The sequence below is a fragment of the Sitophilus oryzae genome, unplaced genomic scaffold (genome assembly GCF_002938485.1).
Source record: "Sitophilus oryzae breed Bouriz unplaced genomic scaffold, Soryzae_2.0 scaffold_815_pilon_pilon, whole genome shotgun sequence".
Classification (NCBI taxonomy): domain Eukaryota; kingdom Metazoa; phylum Arthropoda; class Insecta; order Coleoptera; family Curculionidae; genus Sitophilus; species Sitophilus oryzae.
The window spans coordinates 5,089,023-5,115,260 of NW_022147434.1; the positions used below are offsets into that span (position 1 = coordinate 5,089,023).

Sequence of the window (26,238 nt, forward strand, 5' to 3'; positions counted from 1 at the left end):
GTATATAAGATAAAAAGAAATAACAGTCCTTTTATGTAGAAAATTATAAATATTGATATACTGAATTTCTACATACAGTAAAAAGTAGTAGGAATGTAATACCTAATTAAAAAGTAATAATATAAAAGTAACGTAAAAACACCAGTACACCTCATCACTGAGTGCGCCGAGACGACAACCATTCGTGCCATGAATTTTGGTATGACTGATATTGGAGATGGAGAACTACCCCCTATAAAACCGTCCCAGATACTGGCTTTTGTCAAAGCCCTGGGACTGTATGATGAGTTATGATTCAAGAAAGGGGGACACAATGGATCTGTAAGGTCGAAGTGATTAACCCCCCTCCCACTCATTCTAAATTCTAAAAAAAAACGTAAATACAAAAAACATACATAGCGCATGATGGAAAAAAAATGGTTGAAATTCTCTCAGAAATGAAAATATATAAGTTTTACACAAATTAATAGCCATTTCTAAGATATATCGACGCCTTTTTCGATAATACAGTATTTCATTGCATCTTTTATATGTTTATGGTTCTGATATACAGGGTGGTCCGAACTGTATTCCGGAAACTTCGGCAGCATATTTTGCAGATAAAATAAGTAAAAAAGGTCGTAATAATGTCCTAAAATGCTTAATTTCGGATTTCAATTACCAAGAGACCTTTTTCACGTAAAAAAACGTCGTAAATGTATATTTTTTAACTCAGTAGTTTTATACAGGTACGTACAAAAAGTTGTTACTCTTCAAACCGGTTAAAAAATATGTAGGTGGCGCCCTCTACTAGTAGGAGTCATATTGGCATCAAAATCACATATCTCATGTTAAAAAACACCCAGAAACCAATTTTCATCCAAATATTGACGTTACTTCAGAAATTATTTGGAAAAAATCGAAATAAAAATGAAACTTCTACACCCTGTATCTCCGAAACTAAGCATTTTAGGACATACATTTATACGAACTTTTTTACTTATTTTTATCTACAAAATATGCTGCCGAAGTTTCAGGAATACAGTTCGGACCACCCTGTATATCATAATAAAACTTAAACATGTCAATTAATAAAATATACATCAACAGTATTTTTATAATTGACAATTATCCCTTATACAGTGTGTCCCAATATTTCCTGGAGATAGAACTACTACGTATTTTTGGAATCAAAATAAGTTCATTGGACACAATTTACCTCTCTCTCTAAGTGCTTCATTTGTCCGCTAGAGGGCATCTAACTTTTAATTAACTAACAATTTTCAGATAATTTAAGAACCATTATTCCAATTTGAATGAGATTTTGGGTGTCTATATTTTGGCAAGTGCTTTAACATTTAACTTCCACAAAAATCAAGAAAAAGTACAGGAAGGGTAAAAACTACCCCCACCCCTACACAAATTTTAGTATAAATATTTTCCAACTCTACCGACGGCCAATTCTCTTTTCTTAAAATGGTCCCTCTAGTATTTACTACATTTTCTGTCTCTTGTAAAAAACGCCACCATGCATACTTTTCAGGAAAAAAAAATCCAAAGATGACTTCCAATGATTTTTAAGCCAAATGATAAAGCACACAATGCATAGACACCCAAAATCTCATTCAAATCGGAATAACTGTTCTTTAAATATCTGAAAAATTGTAATTTTTTTAAACATTGATGTCCTCTGGCGGACAAACGAAGCACTTTTGTATAGAAGTAAATTGTGTCCAATGAATTGATTCTAAAAATACGTAGTAGTTCTGTATCCACGGAATATTGGGACACCCTGTATAAAGTCCAATATTCAATAATATACCGTATGATTGAAAAACAAACAGCGTCCAGTTGGCTTGGAAATGAATATCATTGACACACACACACACACACATTCTCCGTATAATTTGACATATAAAATGACAGCGATCTTCATTATATCCTCATCTTTGACGCCGTTTTTTTTTCGGTCATATTGTATTTTAAATTTATTTAGTGGTGTACGCAATGGTTTTTATGGGATGTTATATATTAAAAACAGACTAAAAAATATTAAATATAAGTTTGTAGTATGGTAAAAAAAACGGCGTCAAGGTGGCTTGGAAATGACAATCAACGACATTCAACATAACATATAATTTTACGTATAAAGTGACACAGAGGTGTGGCCAAGCCAACTCTGACCCTTTTTTTTATTGTATTTTGTAGTATATTCAATGAGGCAAATCTCTCTTCATTGTATACGCCAATGAACCTGTTTAAAACGTCAGGATGAAAAGCTGTTTGTTTTACTTTAATTAGTTTAGTTGTCATATTTTGCAATTTTAAATAACCAAATACAATATGTATTCAACTAGAAGATTACAACTAGCCTATCAATTTACGGGTGACCGAATTTCAGAGTATTTAGGAAACAGAATCTAAAATATAAATAAATAAAATAGACTAATAGTTAAAAATATTGGAATTAGTTACACCTACAATCTAAAACACAGACAAAATAATAGTAAATATAAAATGTTACATCGTCTAAATATGACTAAAACAAATTACGTTTATACATAAGACAGAAAATCACATAAAACCATAGGAATTGTCTTGTCATTTATCTACTTAATTTAATTCCTATATACAAATATTGGTTAGAAATTATCTACACATAAATCATTGAATAAAATAAATAAGAAGGGACTCAAATATTATTTTTATATTCACCCATTTTTCAATGTAAAGTAGCAAACTTTTAGTGAACCCAGCTCTACAGGGTGGTCCGAATTGTATTCGGGAAACTTCGGAAGCATATTCTGCAGATAAAAATAAGTAGAAAAGTTGATATAAATGTATGTACCTACAAAACGCTTCGTTTCGGAGATACAGGGTAATAAATAATATTTAACGTCGACATTTGGATGAAAATTAGTATCTGGGAGTTTTTGACATGGGACAATTGATTTCGATGTCAATATGGGTCCTACTTGTAGGGGGCACTACCTACATATTTTTTAAATGATTTAAAAAGAAATAACTTTTCGTCCGTACCTGTATAAAACCACTGAGTGAAAAAATATTCAATTCCGCCGTTTTTTATCCTTAAAAAGGTTTCAATAAAAAGTTTCCAAATTTACCATTTCAGTCAAATAGCTATCTAGTCAACATGTATTGATAATTTCTTGAGAAGCAAATATCTTGAGAACGGTTATTCGTATTTTTTCGCAGTTTTTATCAAGAGGCGTTTTTTACATAAAAAATGATAAAAATGTATATTTTCTCACTCGGTATTTCTATTACGTCTTATATGTACGGACAAAAAATTGTTTCTTTTTAAACTAATTAGAAAATACATAGGTGGTGCCCCCTACAAGCAGGACTCCTATTAACATCGAAATCAAATTTCTCATTTCACAAAAAACACCAAGACACTAATTTTGATACAAATATCGACATTAGTTCAAAAATCATTTTGAAAACATCGAAATAAAAATGAAATTTTAACACCCTGTATCTCCTAAACAAAGCATTTTAGGACATAAGTTTGTACGAACTTTTTTACTAATTTTTATCTGCAGAATATGCTGGAAAAGTTCCAGAATAAAATTTGGACCACTCTGTATACTAAAACGAGTTAAAAAATCGAACACCACGATTAAGAAGAACTAAAAGCTATCGACAGGTTCTGGTATACCTAGAAATAAATGTAATTATCGGTCGGGTCCGGTCTGATGATAACATTTATTTCTATGTATACCAAAATCTGCCGATAGCTCTTAGTTGAGTCGACCGGTCCGAGTCGATTCAGTGAGCGTCGTCCTTTAACCAGAATTTAAGTCAGCAATATTTCAACATTTTCGTGATCTTGCTAATTTCATTGGTGTACTCCAATCTTATTATTTTTATTCAGTGAGATAAATTCATCTAGAAAATCACATCAAATTATCCAAAGGTTACATTTAAGGTCTTGAGAGACATCGGTTCTATATACAATTCACCTAAATAATTCAATTTACGAAGAGTGTCCAGTCCAGTCAGAGACTTCAATTCCATTTCCTTAACATTAACTAATTCAAAATAATTGTCTTTTTCTAATTTAGTTACGGCGCAGGTATAGTTCGGACTCACCGAACAGTCGTAGCCCTGCCTATGGAACAGGAGCAAAGCACTGTTAGACGGAAATTGTGAGTATTCGTAGTCGGGTTGAGTTCTGAGATTGAACAAGTGCAGATCGCAAGGAAGCGGTCGTTTGGTCAATCTGATCAGCTCCGGGGTGGACGACTGCATCTCTGAATCGATGATGAAGACCTGCGCAGGGTAGTTGAGTGCGTTGGATAAGTGGGTGGCATATAACGAGGGTCTGGGAAATGAATCTTGTTTTGGAGGATCGACTGGAGCAGTGGGAACGTTGAATGAACGAATAACTTCACCTAAAAAAACAATGTTAGACTTTATGCGGATATCAAATCGTCTACAAAGACTTATAAAAGTGTTAGTTTATTTATTTGTGTTTCATTAAAGCATTAAGGTCACTTGGGATTCTGTTGAAACAAATGTTTAATAGTGTGAAATATACAAGCAAATTTATAAAATCTGTTCGTAGGGACGTTGGCAGTTCGTTTTATTGTCAATGTTAAGAGATGGTTCAAGTTCACAATTGGCAATGAAACTGTATGTAGTCAATGTGTAGCATCTGACAATCGCGTACTTGAAGCATAAAAAAGTGAGGCCGTGTCCAAAAAGGCAATGCTAAATGTTTGTATGTGTATGTTGAGTCTCAATATTTCTAAAACTAAAGTTTTGTCGTATAAAAACTCGCTGCAGCCTTTTGTACTTAACAACACCATCATTGACGTCGTAAAATCTGTAAAACTCTTAGGGCTTGTTGTAGACAATTCTCTAAAATGGGACATGCATATCGACGCTTTGTCGAAAAAATTAAGCTCTGCCTGTTTTGCGTTAAGATCTGTTTTTAAGGAGCTTTACTTGTCGGTGGCTAGAACTGTTTATTATGCACTTTTTGAGTCGCACCTCAGATATGCCCTCCACTCTGGGGTCCGCGTTGTGCGACTCAATTTGACCCCATTTTCAAGCTCCAGAAGAGAGCTGTTCGATATTCACTGGGACTAAACAGCAGAACTCATTGCCAGGACTTTTTTAAAAAATTAAAAATATTAACTCTTCCTTCCTTATTTATATTTTTGAATCCGTTTGCCTAATACGTAAGCATGTATCAGCTTCTCAAGAAGGGCCATCTCACACTTATCCACTCAGGAACGCGGAGCATGATCTTTATCTACTATCCCACGCTCAGAGTTAGTTAAAAGTTCAATAGTATACAACTCGAAAAAAATGCACAATCACCTGCCATTTGAAATCAAATCCATAACCTCATTTTCTTCATTTCGCAAAGCATTGAAATCTTATTTACTAGACAAGGCTTTCTACGCCGTCTAATATTTGCTATTACTATATTTACTATAAACTTTCAAAATATTTTTGAACCTTACTTTTTTTATTCTTTGACATTGTAAACATTTATAAATGTTTAAACAATAAGACTGACAATGTAATGTAATTTGTATACTTGTTTTGTATTCTCTTTTGTTTGTTTGTTTGTTTACTTCAATACAATCCTTGGAAAAATGAAATAAACAGCTACATAAATTTAAGAGGCAATATGAACAGTGTAAAACCCCATATTATATGATGTTATATCTTCCTGATCCAACAAAAATCTACTAAAATAAAAAGCTAATAAATGTACCCAAATAATGCTTTACCATCACTCATATTAAAGTTGCTTTCCAGAACAGAACCTTTCACTGATATGTTTTCTATGATAGCTAATCTTCAGGTTTTTGTTATGACCGATTCTGAACCGTCCTAGACCTCTAGAGTACAGGCGCAGATGAAAAAAAAATTGTGATGTTACTTCTTCCGCATCAGTGAAGGAATGTCGAAGTCTTATTACATTACTTACTTGCTTATATGTATCGGGTGTTTAAAAAAACATATGCCATCTCTCGTGGGGAGATTTCTCTCGTAAAAATAAGATTTATTTTTCATATCAACATAGGTCCGATTCTGCTTTGTTTCGTAGCTACAGAGCGTTAAAGTCTTCATTTGTTTTCGATTTATTATCATTTTCTTCCAAGTGCTTCTAGCGATACGAATTAAACTTTGAGGGTAAAAGTTACAATAAGTACGACATATTTTAATGCTAAAAATGTGTCGACATATTCACCAGGGACGTGCATATGGGTTATCACTGGAATATGTTTCAAAAAAACTGTGCGCCACTGACTTTTTTCTCTTGTTAGCACAATTGTGTAGATCATTTAATGCCGATTAAAAGTTGTCTCTTGATATTTTGTCAATTACAGTCTCCTTGATAAGATAAACACAATTCTATTAATTTGCCTTAATGCAAGACTAATACCAACCGTTAAAAAAATTTAATGTCATTAATTGGCCAATTGGTGTTAAATAAGTGCTTATTGATTTCTAATAAAAAAATATGAAAAAAAGATCGTATAAACAAGGGTATGAAATGATTAGTTTTAAATTTACAGGATGTTAAAACTTAAAAAATAGGTCTTTTGTAATTATATTAAATTCCATTATTTTTTCTTGAATTTGCGGTAGGTAGCATTGAAAAACAGTATTATAAATTTTAATAATAAAATAGATTAAATAAATAATTTATCAGTTTATAATTTTTATTTTAATTTAAATTATTAAGATTAATAAAATTGCGTGAAGGAGATCGAAATTGACAAAATATCAAGATAAAACTTTTAGTCGGTATTAAATGGCTTATACAATTTTCCTAACAAGAGAAAAACATCAATGGCGCACATATTTTTCGCAAATATATTCCAGTATTAACCCATACGCACGCCCCTGGTCAATCTGTCGACACTTTTTTAGTGCTATAAAATATATAACACTTATACTAACTTTTACCCTCAAATATTCATTCGAATACAACGACAGCTAAAAGTATTCAACGACAGCTAAAAGTTAGAAGAAAAACAATTTGGAAGAAAATTGTAACAAATCGAAAAAAAAAATTAAGCCTTGAACCCGCTGTAGTTACGAAACAAAGCAGAATCGGACCTGTATTGATCTGAAAAATAAATCTAATTTTTACATGAAAAATTTCCCCACGAGAGATAGCACATGTTTTTTAAAACACCCTGTATTATTATATTATTGTCTACTTAACTCTTTACTAAGTAAAAAAACAGAAAATAGATAATTATAATTTTACGAAGGAATAATGTTACCAAGATTCTAAGGAAAAAGGAAAATGTGTTAGAATACCACAGATTAAAAATAAACGTAATAAAATAGCTGTACCAACCTTTTTCAAATGTATCATCTTCATCGAATCTCTTTGGCTGCACGACGCTATCAACCGGAACCTTCGTGACGTCTTCAACAAGAAGCCAGTACTTGCTCGCCGTTCTCCTGTTATCGACTAAGCCTTCGCCCATTCCCCGCGAATCATCATACAAAGTTCTTCTATCCAGCATTACCTCCAAGAATCCCGGCTGCCATGCTGCCGCTCCCTGGGCATGATTGGTAAGTAAACTCAACCGGATATGTTCGTCTTGAATGTACGCCATCGTCGTGATAGGAAAGTAGTTGCCTTCAATGCCAATACGTTCAATTTTCACTCTCTTTTGCATGTTAAAACCATTGGAGTCTGTGAAGAATTCGGGCGGTTCCCCGTTCTGAACGTCCGAAATAACTCGCATGAAAAGTTCGGTTTCGCGATTTTTAGGCGGACTCTCGAAATCAACGACGTTCTCTATACTGATCGCATCGGACAGCGTAGATTTTTCATCTAAATAGATTGTGACTTTGTGAAGCAGGAACGGTCCGTATATTGTCAGTAATTCGGTCGTTACTGGTCCGGTTGTTATTATCACAGACATTTGATCTTTGTACTGCAATAACACATCCTTCTCGTAATCTCGCTCGTTAGGATCGGGCATGAACAAATACGCGCCTGAATGGAACTGAGCACTCCTGTAAGCAGCAAACTGAATTTTGCACTGCATTACTTTCGGTTTATGCTTTCTCGTAACCGATTTCATAAACCCGGTAGTTCCGCTAAACAGCAGTTTCATTTTGTGGTTCTCTAGCTGAATGTCACTGGGAGGAATATCCTTAATGACGAATGGCGCTTCAGATTTGCTACCGTCAGACAAAATTTGAGTATTTTTCTTGCAATTCTTACAATACAATGTCGCCAATTTTTCTTTTGCATTTTCTGAATGTTCTAAATAAAAACTCGTAACAGTTAGCGCTTCCAGTTTAGCTATAAAAATAATCTCAAACTCGTTCGATTCTATCCAATATTTTCCTAATCTAGCTACTAGAATAGGGTTGATTTGGTATTCAATGTCATTCCCACTAGAATCTGTCACTTTAATATTAGTAGTGTTAACGGTAAGCGTAATTACATATTCTTGAAAATATGCAAGTGGATTAAAAACAACAATTTTTCTCTTCTGTTTTCCTCCTATCTGAATATTACTTTTGTTAGGCAACTTATCATATGACTCCCTTTCAAGATCACTAAGAACTAGGTTATTATCTTTACTTACATGGACTTTCGGAAATAATAGACTTTGTAGAGAATTTTGTTGAATACTAACAGTATCTCGTAAAGCTTCAAAAAGTTTTATTCCGTAATCCTTCATAACAAAAGATTTGCTGGTTCCTGTAATCGCATCGTGATGTTGAAATAAACCTAAATTTCTTCTAGCTCGTATGAGTTTTTCGTAATCTTTTTCTAATAATTTCAAATAAGCCAGCAATCTTTGCTGTCTAGCGTTGTTTAAGGCTACGGTATAAAGAATTTCAGCCGATCGTAAGCTATGCTCCAATTCCCTGTTTAGTGTTTTTAAGAACGGTCTTGTAGTAAAATATCCCGACCAATAAGCTGGCCTGCCCTCCGAGAAAATATCTGAGTAAACAAAAAAGTCACCTTTTAGAGACGGAAATTGATCATACCTTTTCAAGATTTCATCAAAGTACGCGCTAGGCGTTCCAAAACTAACTTCAGCTCTATATTGTTCTTTGTGAGCATTAATGTAGTTTATAAGTTGTATGTAATTTAAGTATTGCTGGTCAAATTCTTCTCGGAGATTATACCTAAAGTCGTCACCGAGAGGCATCAAAACTACGTTATGAGGAAACAGAGACCCAGTTCTAGCGTACTGTTCTAAAAGTAGTTCAGCTTTTTCTTTCACGTTCTTTTCAGTTATTGCCTGCGAATGTAAGGAATACTCAGTATATTCTCCCTGTACTTTTCGAAAATCGAAATTTAAGCAAATATAAGGATGCGGCCCACAACTATGCTTAATAGAGTAAATGTCGAATGGTTGATTATGAGTTAAAATCGATCCGGCATTGTCGCCAGAGTTCCAACTAGGTACCCATCGAAAATCGCCGTATTGTTTTAAAGCTAACCACTGTTTCCAAGCATAGTGTATTCTCTGAATGACAGTTCCTTTCAAACCTGAGGCCCCTAGAAGATAAGGGACTGTACTGCCGTGACCAAAGGGATCTACTGACCATCCTGATTTGGGTTTAACGCCCAAATTTGTCCATAACCATTGATGACCTGTTAATAAATAAATTAAGAATATATTTTAGATTAAATTTCACTTCGGAAATTAAGAAAAATTATTGCAATTTTTATATGTATGTTCTTAACTGTAAATATTAGATATTTTTTGAGATAATTTTTAATAATTATTATAATTAGTTATGTTATGATAAAAATATAATCTAGATTTCTGATGAAATGATAATTTGGAAAAAGCCTCTTCAGAAATATGATGTCTAAATATCCAGGGTGATTTATGATGATGAGGGTAGGTTAAAAATTTGTGAAGAACAGATTTATTTTTATTTTTATTTTTTCTTGAATTTCTATGACTAGGAGAAACGAAAAAAGAAGTATAGATTATAGGAGTATAATTATATTGTTCAAAAGCATAGCGGGTGTTTCTCAACAGTGGCTCACCTCTATAACTTTATTATTTTTTCAGATAAAAAAATGAGATTTGACGTGTTAGTATATAAGAAAAATTAGAATTGATTGCCATATTCAACTGTTTTCGGTCACTTCCTGTTTCACCGGAAATGATTACTTTGATTTTTAAGTGACACCCTCCGTATTATTTTTTCTTCATGTAATAGAAAATTACATACTAGATAGAATGACATATCATGTGTCAACTTTTGATATTTTCAATTAAAAAAAATAGCATTTAAAATCTCAATTAAGAGTAATAATAATGTAACAACAATTTGAAGATCGAAATTCCAAGTGTGTGGTGCCAAATTATTTGTAAAAAAATGCTTTTTCCAAATATGCTAATGAGCCACCCTCGTTTTATTTGAAAAAAATTGAGTTATGATTAAAAATACGATTTGGTCATCTTTTAGCCGACCAGGACAAGACACTAGACTATCAATTCTATTTTTCCAAGGCTCCTTGATTAAAAATTCGTGTTTTTAAACACAGCCGTGGTACTCTAGATTGAAATGTCATAAGTCTAGAAAGAATGTCAAAAGTTGATATATGATATGTCATTCTAATCAGAATCATTTTCTATTGAATAAAGTAAAATGACCGAAAGTGCGGTTTAAAAATCAAAAGTTGTAGTAATTTCCGTTAAAATAGGAAGTGACAAAGAATAGCTGAATACGTCAAATAATCCTGATTTATGCCATACTAGTTTTATCCCGCGACTTCGTCCGCATAAAATTCGAATTTTATTAATATAAAGTGTAATATTTATTATAGCACCTAGTGGTAATATTTGAAAGTACCTATTACATGTGTCTAGTTGTAATTGATAGTCTATTGAATAAAGATAGTCTTTTGGCAGAATTTAACCGAACCGTGTGTTATTTTTCAATATTTTTGTTAAATTTTGGACAACTCGCACAATATCGTTATAAATTATAACCTATGTGTTATTCTGATGTATAAGCTATATTACTGTAAAGTTACATTAAAATCCATTCAGTAGTTTTTGCGTGAAAGAGTAAGAAACAACCATACATACAAACTAACGTACTAAATGTCCTTTATTTATCTGATAAATAATATATGAAATTGTTATTGTAAGAATTTTACTATGATTTTTCCTGTACCTTCTATGAGCTGATCAACCATGGCATACAAATGTACGTCAGCTTCATCAGTCATCACCCATCCGCCAGTAGTAATTTCCAATCGGCCTGAATCCACTAGTTCTTTCAGCGCCCTCTGCTTGCTGGGATGCGCTTCTTCCCACCAAGCGTTCAGGAATGATATCTCGGACCAAATGAACGTTAGGTTCTTGTATTCTTGCAGTTTAGCAACCATGTTGCTCATGATTTGACGCGATGACACGTGAAAGTAGCTTTCGAAAGTCTTGAGCCAACCAGGATCGTTATGGGAATGTGGCACTATAATTACCTAATATAACAAAGAAATAATAAATAATATTTAACAAATACCTAATATGAAATTATCATAAATCATGAAACCAAAACAAACAATAAAGTTTCGAACACTGTTCATTTCATTCGAATTTAAATTCAAATTAGACTGTTTCAATTTAACATATTTCAAGGTGTACTTTCTTTTTTAAGTAGTTTCCACTTAACTGGCTACCACTTTATTAAGTACCAATATGTTTATTTTAAATCTCGGGCTCTAGATATATTCTACAACAATAAAAGCCAGCAAAAATCTGCATAGTCTGCTAGAGAGAGGGATCAACAGCAGACATGGTTATGGCCTTCATCAGTATACGGTGCATCCAAGTTATAAGTAGATAACTTGGAAAAGAATTGCCTTTCCAAAAATATAGCATACCTACTTGATATTTTGCTCGATTCCACTTCGAGATATAGACTTTTTAAATATTCGCCTACTTAGAATAAGTAGGCTTTGAATACAGAAAAAAAATTTGCCGGTAACCGTCAGCAGCAATTAAAACGAAAATAATATTTGCAATCAAAGATACAGAATTTTATAACATTTTAAACTATATTTAACAACAAAAATGTATTTAAACAATATTTAATAACGATAATAATAAATAGCAAACCAAGACACGAGATTTTGCTACAGAAGGTGTTCGAAATGTCCGTCTACCGTCTTCTCTTATGCACAGACGGGACCGTTTCTGAATATTTCTCGCGGAATTCATTAACTCAGTAGGGATGAAAGATACTTCCGCATAACCGCTATGTACTTCTAATTTTTGTCTAGGGTATACGGGTAATTTAAAAATAAAGACTTTTAGTCTTCCTCAAAGTAAAAATCCATATGTGCTAAGTCCGGCCGTCTCGACGGCCAACGACTGGGATCTTGGTTAGCTACTTAATAATTATTCTCGAAATTGGCTGCAAAAAATTGCTTATAATTTTAGCGTTGTGAGGCGGTGCTTCGTCTTGCTGGAAAAAATATGTTTTCGAGTTCCATTAGGGGCAGATCATCAATAAAGGATCCAAAACCTACTAGTTAAAAGTAGCGAACTTTTAAAAATTCTCTATTTCGAAAAGGACTCAAACAAAATATCAAGTGTGGTATATTTTTGGAAAGGTAATTTTAAGTTATTCTAAGTAAATTAAAAACATACAGGGTGTCACAAATAAAAAACCAATTTTTCCCTTGATAACTTTTTAATTATTAATTTAAAAAAATATATACTTTTTTGCTATATACAGGGTGGTCCGAACTGTATTCCGGAAACTTTTTCAGCATATTCTGGAGGTAAAAATAAGTAAAAAAGTTCGTATAAATGTATGTCCTAAAATGCTTAGTTTCGGAGATACAGGGTGTAGAAATTTCATTTTTATTTAGATTTTTTCCTAATAATTTCTGAAGTAACGTCAATATTTGGATGAAAACTGGTGTCTGTTTTTTTTGACATGAAAAATTTGATTTCGATGTCAATATGACTCCTATTTATAGGGGGCGCCACCTACATATGGTTTAACCGGTTTGAAGAGTAATAACTTTTCGTCCGTACCTGTATAAAACTACTGAGTGAAAAATATATATTTCCGTGACTTCTTACGTAAAAAATGTTTCTTGGCAAAAATCGCTACGAGCAATCGTTCTCAAGATATTTAAGATGGAGATTTAAGTCAATACATGTCATTATTGACAAAAAAATAACCACGTTGAGTAGATAGTTATTTGACTGAAATAATAAATTTGAAAAATTCTTATCTTATTAAATTAATTATAAATTTTTCTGCAAAAAAATGATGATAAAACAGTTTCTGTTGAACTTTTGGCACAAAATATTTCAAATTTATGATTTCAGTCTAATAACTATTTAGTCAACATGTTTAATTATGTCAATCATCATTAAAATATCTCGAGAACCATTACTCGCAATTTTCAAGTCACGGAAATTTATATTTTTTTACCCACTAGTTTTACGTAGGTGGCGTCCTCTACAAGTAGGAGCCACATTGATATCAAAATCCAATTTCTCATGTCAAAAAAGTCCGAGACACCAATATTCATCCAAATATTGACGTTAATTCATAAATAATTCAAGGATTCATTAAGAAAAAATCAAAATAAATATGAAACTTGCACACCCTGTATATCCGAAACTAAGCATTTCAGGACATACATTTATAAGAACTTTTTTACCTATTTTTACCTCCAGAATATGCTGAAAAAGTTTCCGGAATACAGTTTGGACCACCCTGTATATAGCAAAAAAGTTACAGCGATTTGTTAAAAATGCACATTTTTGAAAAACACTCCATAACTTCGAAACGGTAACAGATATCGATGTGTGATTAAAAATCACACATCGATATCTGTTACCGTTTCAATTTTTATTAAAAACATGACTGTAAAACAGTCATGTTTTTAATAAAAATTGAGCTCCAGACACCGATATTAGTTTTCGTCTATCTCCTTTAGAAAAGGGTGTTTAACAGTGTCCAATTTGGCCCACCCTTTACAATAAAGTTCAAATTTCTATCAAAATTAGATCAAAAAACTTTCAATAAACGGACTGTGGGAAAAACCCTGTGTGCTACTGGGATTCTGGGACATTATAATAAAAAATACATTACCTACACTTTTTTATGTAAAACTGGTGTTTAAATTTATTCTCTATTTTTAAACACTTTAGAAAACCTATTTATAAAATCATGGGCGTCGGACGACCTTCTGAAGATAAATCTATCCAGTGATTCTTCTTGAAGGGGCACTGGACCGTTAAAAGGTCGATTCGCTGCTTTTGCTTATCGCTCCGAGTAAATTTGCTCAAATTTGCATATTTATTATTTATTCTATGCAAAATATGCAGCCGTTTACCGATGACACTCTCTCTTCCATTAAAACCAGTTCTGAGCTCGGCTAAAACTTTAACCAAATCCGACTAAAATTTATAGATAGAGATGATGGACCGAATTAAAATAAATTCCTTAAATTTGACCATAAAGATGGATGCTACCGCTTCTTATTAATCCTCATGTTTTTATAATAATTAATAATTTAGTTGTTTCTTTATTAATTGTAGAATCGTGCTTTTTCATTCTTTGAAGGGCCACCTTTCCTTACTTTTTTAAGGGAACGACGAGAGTGAATAACAAAACACTTCGTTGATCTGTTAATCCATAGTAATGATGCTATATTTCTTGAACATTCCGTTACATTTAACAATAATACTGAGTAGAACACTACAAACACAAAATTTATATGTATATTTTGCAAGTATCAATGTTCGAAAAATTATATTTACAAATAATACAATATTATCTAAAAAAAGGCGTCAGCGATGGGTATGAAATGAAGATCGCTGGCATTTATTAAGTAAAATTATTCTAAAATTTTTGATTTTCTTGGGATTTTTAGGTTCGGGAAAAACGCTGATTTAAGTTTTCATTATTTTTATTTGGTTTAAAAAAACGTTTCGGCTAACTATAGCCTTCATCAGTGTTGTGTCATATGAGAAAAATAGTGTCGAATATAATCCAAAAAATTACATATACAATATAATTCACACCTCATAATGTTTACTGCAATTAATAAACTAATATAAACTTATCAAAAGATGACCACATATTTTTTAAAATTATTATTCTTAACACTAAAATTATCTACATTGACTATGGAGTACGCAGTAAACATTATGTGTGTGGTGTGAATATTTTATATGTAATTTTTGAATTATATTCGACACTATTTTTTTTCATATGACACAACACTGATGAAGGCTATAATGTTAGCCGAAACGTTTTTTTTTTAAACCAAATAAAAAAATGAAAACCAAATGAAAACTTAATCAGCGTTTTTCCCGAACCTAAATCCTTAAGAAAATCAAAAAATTTAGAATATTTAGAAACAAGGTTCAAGAATATCAAATTTTCCAAGATTGTATAATTCTAGTTAATTATTTTATGTGTACAGTTATTTAGGGAATGTCATCGATGTTCATTTCCAAGCCAACTAGACGCCGATTTTTTTCGATGATACGGTATAATTCTTACGTAAAATGTACATAACATTAGACCAATTAAAACAAAGAAATATGAATTTCTTTGTTTTTTTAGTACACCTTTATTCTTAAAACTTAATTTTGTATTATGCAAATATACCAATTTTATTGTTATTTTATTCATACTGTATTCAGCCATCACTTAAATATTGGATATTAATTTGGTATTATAAATAATCAACACTATTCATTAAAAATTACTGGACAAAAATATATGTTATGCTTGACAACTTGACATACATTATATCTTTGCATTATATATTATCAAACAAAAACACATTCTTCTTTTAAACTGTATCAGTCTTGTCTTTACAAAAATCTTTTTTAAAATTTGAACTCAAAATAATAATCTTTTTCATGATCTTTAATACATATATTCTTTATTTTTCCCTAGATCATAATACCTACTTACGTATTTGAATCTATCGAAGCTGAACCAACAACACTTGGAGTGGAGATTCCACAATATGAATAAAATAAACATAATTGTCCAGTTTTCATTAATACCATCATGGGAGAATATTATTTTTAAATTTATTAAAGATATTTTCAATAGAATTCTCTTGATTTATAACTCGTACCCACTTTTCTTGCTCTTCCGGACACTTTAGGCTGCCTAGTATAACTATCCTTTCCACCAGGAACAACAAAGATGAGGCATAGCACCAAAAACACACTCCACTTAAGCTTTGTTGATGAATTGTTAGAGTCTTAAAAAACACACAAAAATCACGATGAGTAAAAAATGTATGGGCACTTTTAGGTTAAATCACTTACACAACGTGTAATTTTTCAATTTTTTTATTTTTTTTATGCGAAACCGAGAGTGACCATATATCTGGTATTAGTTTTTTGCGCTACAATAATAAATAATACCAAAAATCATAGAGTTAAAACCAAAAATCAACCGACAAAATATGAAATGGAATCTAACCCAATATCTAAGTATGTACAGCTGATGAAGTAAACAAAAGTCCGCCCCCAGGCTGATCTTTTAAAGAACGGCAGTGCTCAAAGCTTCCAAATAAGCTAAGCGCGTTTGCCACTATATTGAAATTTAGGTACAAGGTCACTTATACGGAATTAAACATTAGTTATCAATAAAAAATAATTTTTAATGATAAATTATCATTATATATTCTTTTAATGATTAATAGTTTAACAAAGTAAGGAATTTAAAAGGTTTCTTTTTGATACATCTTAATAATTTTTTTGTTGCAGATATTCGGTTGTTAAAGAAGATAGAAAGATTAATAACAATTTTAACATTAAAAGCATACATTTTCTTTTGGTCCTAATCAACATACCTATGAAATAATGTTTTTCTCCATAGCAACTGTTAAAAATGCCTTATATCTATCAAAAATAGTAGATAAAATAGTACTTTAACCGCAAGGGAAGATTAAATGTTACTTTAACAGCGCGGATAGGTAAAAACTTTATTTCTTCTCGCACGTTTTTTAATTGCTTCCATTTTTGAAAAATTTTGTATTCCTTTTCATAAGTTATTCGGGATTTAAATGGAAGTAGTTTGGATATGGCGTTTGTCGCCTCAGCCTGAATATCTGTTAGTAATTTACTTATTTCATTTTGAGCCATTTCTGGCTCCAATTCAATCAGCAATCGACACGAAAGATAATTAAAAAATATTGACTCAAAACTGACAACTAAAGAGACAGCTCTATTTATTTGTCAAATTACATAGAAACCAACGCCAACCCAGCACAATATTTTTTCTACTCGTAATAAATTCCTTGAAATAATAATTTCTGAATATTTTTTAAAACGTAACTCGCTATGGAAAAAAATATTGTTTTATACATGACGATAAAATTGCATTATCGTCTTGTATAAAAAATAACTATTATTGTGTATTGTCACTGTAATTAAAAGTCAAATTATAGTGTGACCAACGGATCTGTAGCAAAGACATTATAAAGATAGACCGAACATCTCATTCATAAATACTCGTTGGTAGTGTATCAAACATTCCAATGTGTCAAACAAGGACAGAAGAGACAGAGAAGTCTAAAATTTCCGACCCCGGCAACTAGGCGCATTTGGATTGTTCTAATGGCCAGTGGCGTATCGTTTTTTGGAACGAATTTAATTAGTAAAGTAAAAGTAAAGTAATTAGTAAAATTTTTACTCCATATTAATAACTACATTAACACTTTTTCGTCAGATGAGTTTTGTTGTAAGGTCTAATGTAATAATACAATTAATATCCCACATATACTTATGTTGAAACGTTAGTAGTTTTCGAAAATCACTCCAACGTCGATTTTCAATTTAAACTTTCAGTTACTTCTATATAAACTTTCAGTTACTTTTGAATATTTACAGGGTGACTCAGGCTTCCGAAACTGTTCGATATTAGGTTTGTGGTTGGTGACTTTTCTTTCAATTTTTTTTTTCAGAATATAGAGGCATTTAGGCACATTTTAGACATTTTTGTAAACATAGGTAGGCCGGAACATATTTTCAAACCAAAGTTGTAGATTTGCCATTAAATTTCCATTCCAGAAATACCTAGGGTTGCCACTTGTCCTTTTTTGAAAAGGACAGTCCTTTTTTGGAATAGCTTGTCCTTTTGACTTTTTTTGGCTTAAAAAATCATTTTTATTTACGTATTTTCCCTGAGAAAATTACCTACAGCAAACAGAAATATTCTTTTCGCCCAAATTTAATTAGGAATGTTATAAAACTTAACTTATAAATATATTTTTCTTGTTTAGAATAGGCAACATTATTTAGAACTTCCCGTTTAATCTCAAATGATAGTTTAGGTTTTAGTTTTACCTTTTTTTATCTTAAAAAAAACTTTTCAAAATTAGTACTTAATTAGTAACGATTTAGTTAGTTCGCAATCGATAGCTTCCTGTGAAGTACTGTGTAATAGTTGTTTAATCTTGTATTATTAATAACTTCGACATCAATCTAAATCAATATTTAATGAGAAAATTGTGTTTTTTTTTAAATATAAGACAAGATATGACTTTCGGTCTTCTTCTTGTATTATGATGGCTCTGATACGAGACAATTGCCTTTTAGTCTCGCAATAGAAGGCATTTATCATTAAAAGTATAAAATCTGTGTGCTACAGTATGGGATTTCTGTCGAACTGTATTAAGCATATGTATTGCGGTTTGAATCACCCTGTATGTTGACAAAAATATTTTGAAAATGTGCGTTACAATAGTCCCCATCTTATGTAAAAAATTGAAATAAAAATCACAAACCAAAAACGTAATAGGTAAAAAGCTTTTTTGGAGGCCTGGGTCACTCTCTATATAGGTATGTATAAAACTAGTAGCCTAAGAATTATCTACAGTTCGTCCCATTCTAAAAAAAGTTAAACACACCGTACAAATAACTCTAGGAAGATGTATTTGTACGGTGGTAAAACATTGTCTAAACAAGGCCGAAGGGGCAAATATAATAAAGCAATAAAATGTAAAAAAGGTCGGGTAAACATCTTTGTTTATTTATTGAGCAAAATTCCTTTAGAATATCGTATTAATGACCAAAATAGGATGCAATTTTAAGAAAAAAATGTCTGGCTTATAATAAAGTTTCAAATGTACCGTTTATATTCAAATTTGTTATGATCTACAACAGTTAGGTAGTAATTGAGACGAATTATAATTCAATTACCGGCTACTACGTTCTTGTTTTAATAGATCAAAATTCAACAAATATAATTAGAAATTATTTTAATTGTGAGAGGCTCCCTTGTGGGACGCCTATGTACGATTACGGCGCGGCGGAAACAATACCTACCTGTGAATAGACAAATTCGGGAAATTTGAGCTTATTTGTCCACACATTTGACACTGTCGTACCATATTGAAAATTCGCAGATTCAAAAGTACATTAAGCAAAAACAAGAACTACTGAAAAACACTGAAAAGTTCACTTCGGACTTGATTCCGACTTCAAACACACCGTAAGGTAAACGTAGTACGCTATAACGGACCATGGGCCGTCGCGAGGGGTGGTGGGACGGACGGCTCATTTCATTCTGGAAGACTAGCAGCGACGTTGCCAATAGTTCTAGACGTTTCAGCACATTAAACAGGAAACATGTCCTTTAATAGTAACGCATATATCCTCTGTTTAATAACATATTATTACGCATGCTTCTTTAAAATAAACTATTCATTTAATTAAGAAATTGAGATTTACTGATATCCGGTGAAGGTTTTAAAGTCACCGTTTCTGCAAATCAGACTAAGTAGATAGGCGCAAATTTGATATGTGGCAATGTCGCCTTCTCTATCTCAGTTGCTTTTTACAGTACGTAGTCAACCTCCGAATGTTTGATCGGGTTAAAATGCATAATGTGATATCTGTTCTTCCTAAATCTATGATCTGTAGCTACGGGGTATCGGCAGGGGAACGCAGTTGTAAACAAGACACGCCCAATTTCATTCATAAAATAGGCATGGGCGTACGGTTTTTATGAAAATAATGTGTATCATAAATATAAATTCTGATTAATAATTTTTTTTTCAAAAAACTTTATCCTGTTTGAATCGTTACTGTTGAGTTAGCAGATGAACACACTAAAAGCTTTTATTAAAGCTCCCTTAAATATTTTGAATAATTTTATTATTATGTGTTGTTAATATAATAGAAGAAATAATTAGAGCTGGGGGTTGGAACCTTTGGTGTTACGCAGCAAAATAAAACACTAAATCAGCACAATACACCAAAACACTTTTACTTTTACATTGGGCACACGTTTCGCTAACCATGTTAAGATCATCAGCAGATGATCAAGACTGAGTCTTGAGGTATATTTATTTATATATCTGTACTAACTATATTTTTTTCTACAATGCATAATTTTAGATATAACTATTTCCAGCAAAAAAAAAATCTTGAAAATAGTTAACTTTGGAAGCGCAAACAAAACATAATTTTACTCACCAGTAGATCCAATATTGCCTATTACACCAGATATGGTATCGCTCCGCCAGCACTTTTTAAAGGTTACGTCATTGTCTACCCATGTTTCATCCAAATAGATAATACTTGGCGATATTTTCGAATTTCGCGTATACATTTATATCTCTCTGCAATATAATGGGCCGATCCATTAATATTTATCTGTTATTACATTTACGCCAAAAAAATCCATTTGATTTTAATAACCCCCTAAGCGTTTCCCTGCCAAAGGAAAATTCGATTCTTCCTGCAATTTTTGCAAAAGCTTTCTAATTGTGGGGACGACTTTGAATTCGAGATAAAATCTATTTATCAAATTCCTGACCACTTGGAAATCAAAGTCGTCGAGCTCACGTAGCCGTTTCTTTCCAGAGCTGGATATCATTTTATCGGGGTTAGTTTCCAGTTTTTTTATCTTCTGTGTGAATTTTTTTATAGCCGATACGCTAACTCCGGCATAAAGAGATATCCGCTCAAGTTTACGTTTAAGCGGCAACTTAAGCGAACTCTCTGTAGCTTCTTCGTCGCAAAACCCTGTTATGAACACAAGGAAATAAACCAAATGAGATTTCATCCACGTTTATTTACATTTATTTTAGCTTAGCTAAAATATTTAGGTAAAATGGGTGCTTTTCATTTTAGCCAATATTTAATTTTAGTATTCTTATAATTACATTATTATTATTCTACTTACCTATATAAATTAGCTATTATTTCTCTTGTCCTGGCTATGTAGCGTCTTACCCTTAACAAATTTATTCATTTCAAAACATAAATATACGATCAAACTTAATATTAATAATTAAAAACTACGAACGAAAAACATTATAACAAGATAACAAAACAATAAAACACATTTTAACTATTAAATATACGAAATATGTAGGAATAAAGTTTAGGATAACCGGTATAAAATAATGAAAGAAAGTAATGATGATCAAAAGAATGACACCGCCACTGGATATTTCAATATTTCTACTCTTTTCAGAAATGACCGTGAAGTTGGGGATAAGGCTAGCGAATAGGAAAGGCGTAAAAGCCATGGCAACAGCGTGGTAACAAATCCTGTGACGTACTCTCGCCAATCATGTTCGATGAATAGGCGGCCATGCGCGGCGATGCCGGTTTGCCAATGATATCGTTGAAATATCTTCACCTTTCGTAATAAGCAGATTATACAGAATGAAAGAAATAAGTTATTAAATAAAACATATCCAACGATATGAACTACGTTAAAATTCCTTAGTAATATACGTCAGAATATATGCTAAACATAATATTGTTGCGGACCCGTGTGGACTCGACCTAACCTAACTATATCTCCAGCCCTCAGATGACCTTAACATCGCATTAAAGAATAGACACAGTAATGATTCATTCGTTCGAGAAAAATCGAGTCCCACTGGAATGGACTAGTACATACGAGAACATTCGAAAACCTTCTCTACGCACCTAACGATCTATGGACTATTCTAGAGTTCTTTACCTGTCGGTATAAAAGCCGGCGGCTGTGGCCTACAGGGGGCAGTTATAAATATACCAGTGCAGTTGACGCGCGAAAATTCAAAATAAATTCTTAGTTATAAATCGTTTGTAAATAGTTCTATAAGTCTGTTATCGTTATTGTTTTTGTTAATTAGTGTTAAATAAATAGTGTTTAAATAAATTGTGACTTTCTATCCACACGGAACCGACGAAAAACGTAACAATTGGTGTCAAGTGTGGCGTGTGTGATAGACAAGAAAAATAAAAAGACTGACCATGGCTCTAAAAAAATTGTTGAAAGATTGAAAGTGTCCGAACTGAAATGTATATTGGAAGAGAGAGTGCGAGACAGATGGAAAGAAAAGCATTTTGCAAGCTAGACTGAGAGACGTTTTGGTGGAGGAAGGTGAGGATCCTGACACATTTTGCTTTGAGTTGGAAGGTGACCTTGACTCGTGCCTACAAAAATTAGAAAATAAAATGACAGAGAATTCTCAAAAATTAGACGACAACTTGAACAATTTGAATAGTAAAATAATTGACTTGGAAGTTAATTTAGAAGAGAAAATCAGTGATAAAATTAATATTTTGGAAGATAAGATCGCAGAAAATTCTAAAGACATACAGACCAGCTTTAATAATAAAATACTTAATTTAGAAGAAAAGATAACAGAAAATTCCAGGGAATTAGAAGAAAAGATTATAGAGAATTCTACGGAGCTACAAGATAAAATAACACAAATTGAGGACGATGTAAATAAAAAAATCGAAATTTTAAAACAAGAAATAGAAAAGGCCAATTCACCAAAATGTCAAGAAACATCGGAGGCACCGAAACTAGTCGAAAATAAGTATATCTCAAAGTCAGTTATTAAGCCTCCACAGTTTGACGGAAAACCGCTTGGGCCAATTATTTTTGCCAGTTTGAGGCCGCTGCGAGAGCGAACGGATGGACAATCGCTGAAAAGGCTACCGCTTTGACTGTCGCACTGCGAGGAGATGCGACTGATATCCTGCAGACATTGTCACCATCGGAACAGGGAGATTATCAGCAATTGGTACGACATTTAGAAATGAGGTACGGCCAAGCTCATTTGGAACATGTCTATCATTCCCAGCTAAAAATCGCATTCAAAAGTCAAATGAGTCTCTGCAGGAGTTTGAAGCCGACGTAGCCCGCCTCGTTCGCCTTGCGTACCCTGCTACGCCAGAGAATGTTATGGAGCGGTTGGCAGTACAGGCATTCTCCGACGGCTTACGTGATAACGAGACAAGACAAGCACTTCTCCTAGCCCACCCAACGCACTTGGTGGATGCTTTAGCACGTGCCCTAGAATTTGAGGCCGCGAAACAAAGTTCTAGGTCTTTAGGAAGAGTACGGGCCATCGACGAATGTTCCGACGAATCCGTGGAAGGGATTGTTCGGAAGGTAATGGACCAGTACATGGGCAAGAAGGGACCGATTCGTTGCTGGAACTGCGGACAGGTGGGACACGTGCGAAGCCGTTGTAAGGAGAAGAACGAAGAACCGGCTTCGTCGAGGTCGGAAAACTACTAAGGGTCGAAATGAAGGGGCACACGTCGACCTGTACCCAATATGCCCCAACGAAAACTGCTCAAGTCGCCTCGCTACAACACAAATTCAACAGCATTTTTGTGGATGGTTTTGTTGATGGAGAGTTCCGGACCATGCTGTTGGATACAGGTGCGACGAAAACTATCATCAGACCGGACATTCTTAAAACATCGAAGAAGGTTAAAACAACACAATGGCGACTACGTACTGCCACGGGGGGCTCCGCTGCTGTCCATGGAAAAGTAAACCTTAATTTTGTTATTGGGAGCACCAGTTTTGAACATCCAGTGTTAGTAGCAGATATCGAAGATGAACTTATTCTCGGAATGGACATCATGACCACTAGAGGTTTTGAGCTAAACCTCAAACAAGGAATTTTGAAAATAAATGAAGAAGAAGTGGTTCTGCATCGAAAATGTGAGGAGACGCTTCGCGTGGTGGTAGCAGAAGATGTTTCGATCCCTGAGCGCTGTGAGATATTTTTGGATGGTTGCCTAGAAGGTAAAATGAATAATGGGAGTATTATTCTGTTGGAGCCAAGGAACCATGACAGCGAAATAGGACGAGGGATCGCTGTTGGAAAAGCCCTGCTACGAGCGAAGAAAACTGTACCGGTGAGAGTAATGAACACGAATTATTATTCTGTATCCTTGAAGAAGGGAACCCTCTTAGGGTACTGTTGTTCGGTCTCCTCAGTCGTTCGAAGCGTGGAAGCCTCCAAAGTTTCGACTTCAAAAATTCCGGACAAAATGGTGAAGGAGTTAGTAAACGTTAAAGGATTATCTCCCGAAAATAGAAGAAAATTGAGAAACCTGATAATCAAGTATCAAGATGTGTTTGATAAAGGAGAAGCAGGACAGAGAGGTCGTACCAATTTAGTACAACACAAAATTGATACCGGAGATGCACGACCAATCAAACAAAATCCGAGAAGACTTCCGCTCGCCAAACGTGAAGAAGCTGATAAAATCCTTCGAGAAATGAAAGAAGAGGGTGTCATCGAACCATCTAACAGCCCGTGGACATCGCCGGTAGTACTAGTAAAGAAGAAAGACGGTACCACCAGGTTCTGTGTTGATTATCGGCAGCTCAATAATGTTACCAAGAAGGATAGTTATCCCCTGCCGAGGATAGACGATACTCTAGACACGCTGGCGGGGTCAACGATATTCTCTACGTTAGATCTGAAGAGTGGATATTGGCAAGTCGACATGGCGCCGAAAGACAGAGAGAAGACAGCGTTCTCGGTGGGCTCCGGACTGTGGCAATTTACCGTCATGCCTTTTGGATTGTGCAACGCGCCAGCTACCTTTGAGAGACTAATGGAGTCTGTGTTAAAGGGACTATCTGACTACCTGTTTAGTGTACCTGGATGACATCATAGTGGTTGGGAAATCCTTTGACGATCATCTGAAGAATTTGGAAGAAGTTTTCAAGCGACTAGGGAGCTCTGGTTTGAAACTTAGCCCCAAGGAATGTCATCTGTGTCAAGAAAAGGTACACTACTTGGGCCATGTAGTCTCCTCCCAAGGAGTTGCGGTAGATCCACAGAAGACCAAGACAGTGGAAGAGTGGCCGATACCTAAAGATAAACATGAACTACGAAGCTTTTGGGACTATGCACATACTATCGCCGCTATGTACAGGGTTTCGCCACCATCGCAAAACCATTGACCAGACTTACCGAAGGCGAGAGGCGTTTCTCTTGGGACTCAGATTCTGACGAGGCATTCCGAAAATTGAAGAAGGCCCTGACTAGTGCGCCCATACTTAGCTACCCTCTTGGTAACGGAAACTTTATATTGGATACCGACGCTAGCAATGTTGCGCTAGGCGCTGTTCTGTCTCACATCCAGGATGGTCAAGAAAAAGTCATTGGTTATTTTAGTAAGACCTTGTCAAAACCGGAAAGGAACTACTGTGTAACCAGACGAGAATTACTAGCAGTAGTTAAAGCAGTGGAACACTTCTACAAGTATCTCTATGGAAGAAAGTTCTTGTTAAGAACAGACCATGCTGCTTTGAAATGGCTGTTGCAATTTAAGAATCCTGAAGGGCAGGTAGCTAGATGGATTGAACGATTACAAGAATTTGACTTCGACACAGAACATCGAGCTGGGGCAATCCATCGGAATGCCGACGCACTTTCCAGAAGACCTTGCGCTAAGGACTGTAAGCATTGTTCCCGAGCTGAAGAGAAAGAAGTGAAACTCCTAAGAACAACTGTGGTTAATGATAGTTGGCAACCCGAAGATCTTGCAAATGACCAAACCAGTGACCCAGAATTAGGTTTAGTAATTAACTGGAAAAACACAGGCCAAAGACCAACGTGGGAAGAAGTTTGCAGATATTCGCCGAACGTAAAGTCGTACTGGGCCCGTGGAATTCCTTGGTAATAGATAACGGACTACTTCGCCGTGTGATCGAGAGACCGGAGGGACAAGAAGAGAGAAGGCAGATCGTCATTCCAAAGAAGAGGGTCCCAGAAGTCTTGGAGGAAGTTCACAATGGAACCAGCGGAGGACATCTTGGTGTTACCAAGACACTTGGCAAGCTGCGTGAACGGTTCTACTGGGTGAACTGCAAAGAAGATGTGAGGGCCTGGTGTAAGAAATGTGACATTTGCGCAGCCATTAATGGGCCACAAAAGCGTGGTAAAGCCCCTATGCGCCAGTACAATGTTGGTAGTCCCTTCGAACG

General features: G+C 34.1%; 1 protein-coding gene across 1 annotated transcript in view; it reads right to left on the reverse strand.

The window, feature by feature from the left end:
* Positions 1 to 2,926: 2,926 nt before the first annotated feature.
* LOC115889602 (alpha-mannosidase 2) overlaps positions 2,927 to 26,238 on the reverse strand; it is a 263,054-nt gene continuing 239,742 nt past the window's right edge. Inside the window, exons 6-8 of the mRNA XM_030909653.1 lie at positions 11,155 to 11,461; positions 7,337 to 9,610; positions 2,927 to 4,397 (exon numbers count right to left, since the gene is read on the reverse strand). Of these exons, the coding sequence (XP_030765513.1) occupies positions 3,910 to 4,397; positions 7,337 to 9,610; positions 11,155 to 11,461 (3,069 nt within the window). The 3' untranslated portion in view covers positions 2,927 to 3,909. The remainder of the gene's footprint in view (positions 4,398 to 7,336; positions 9,611 to 11,154; positions 11,462 to 26,238) is intronic.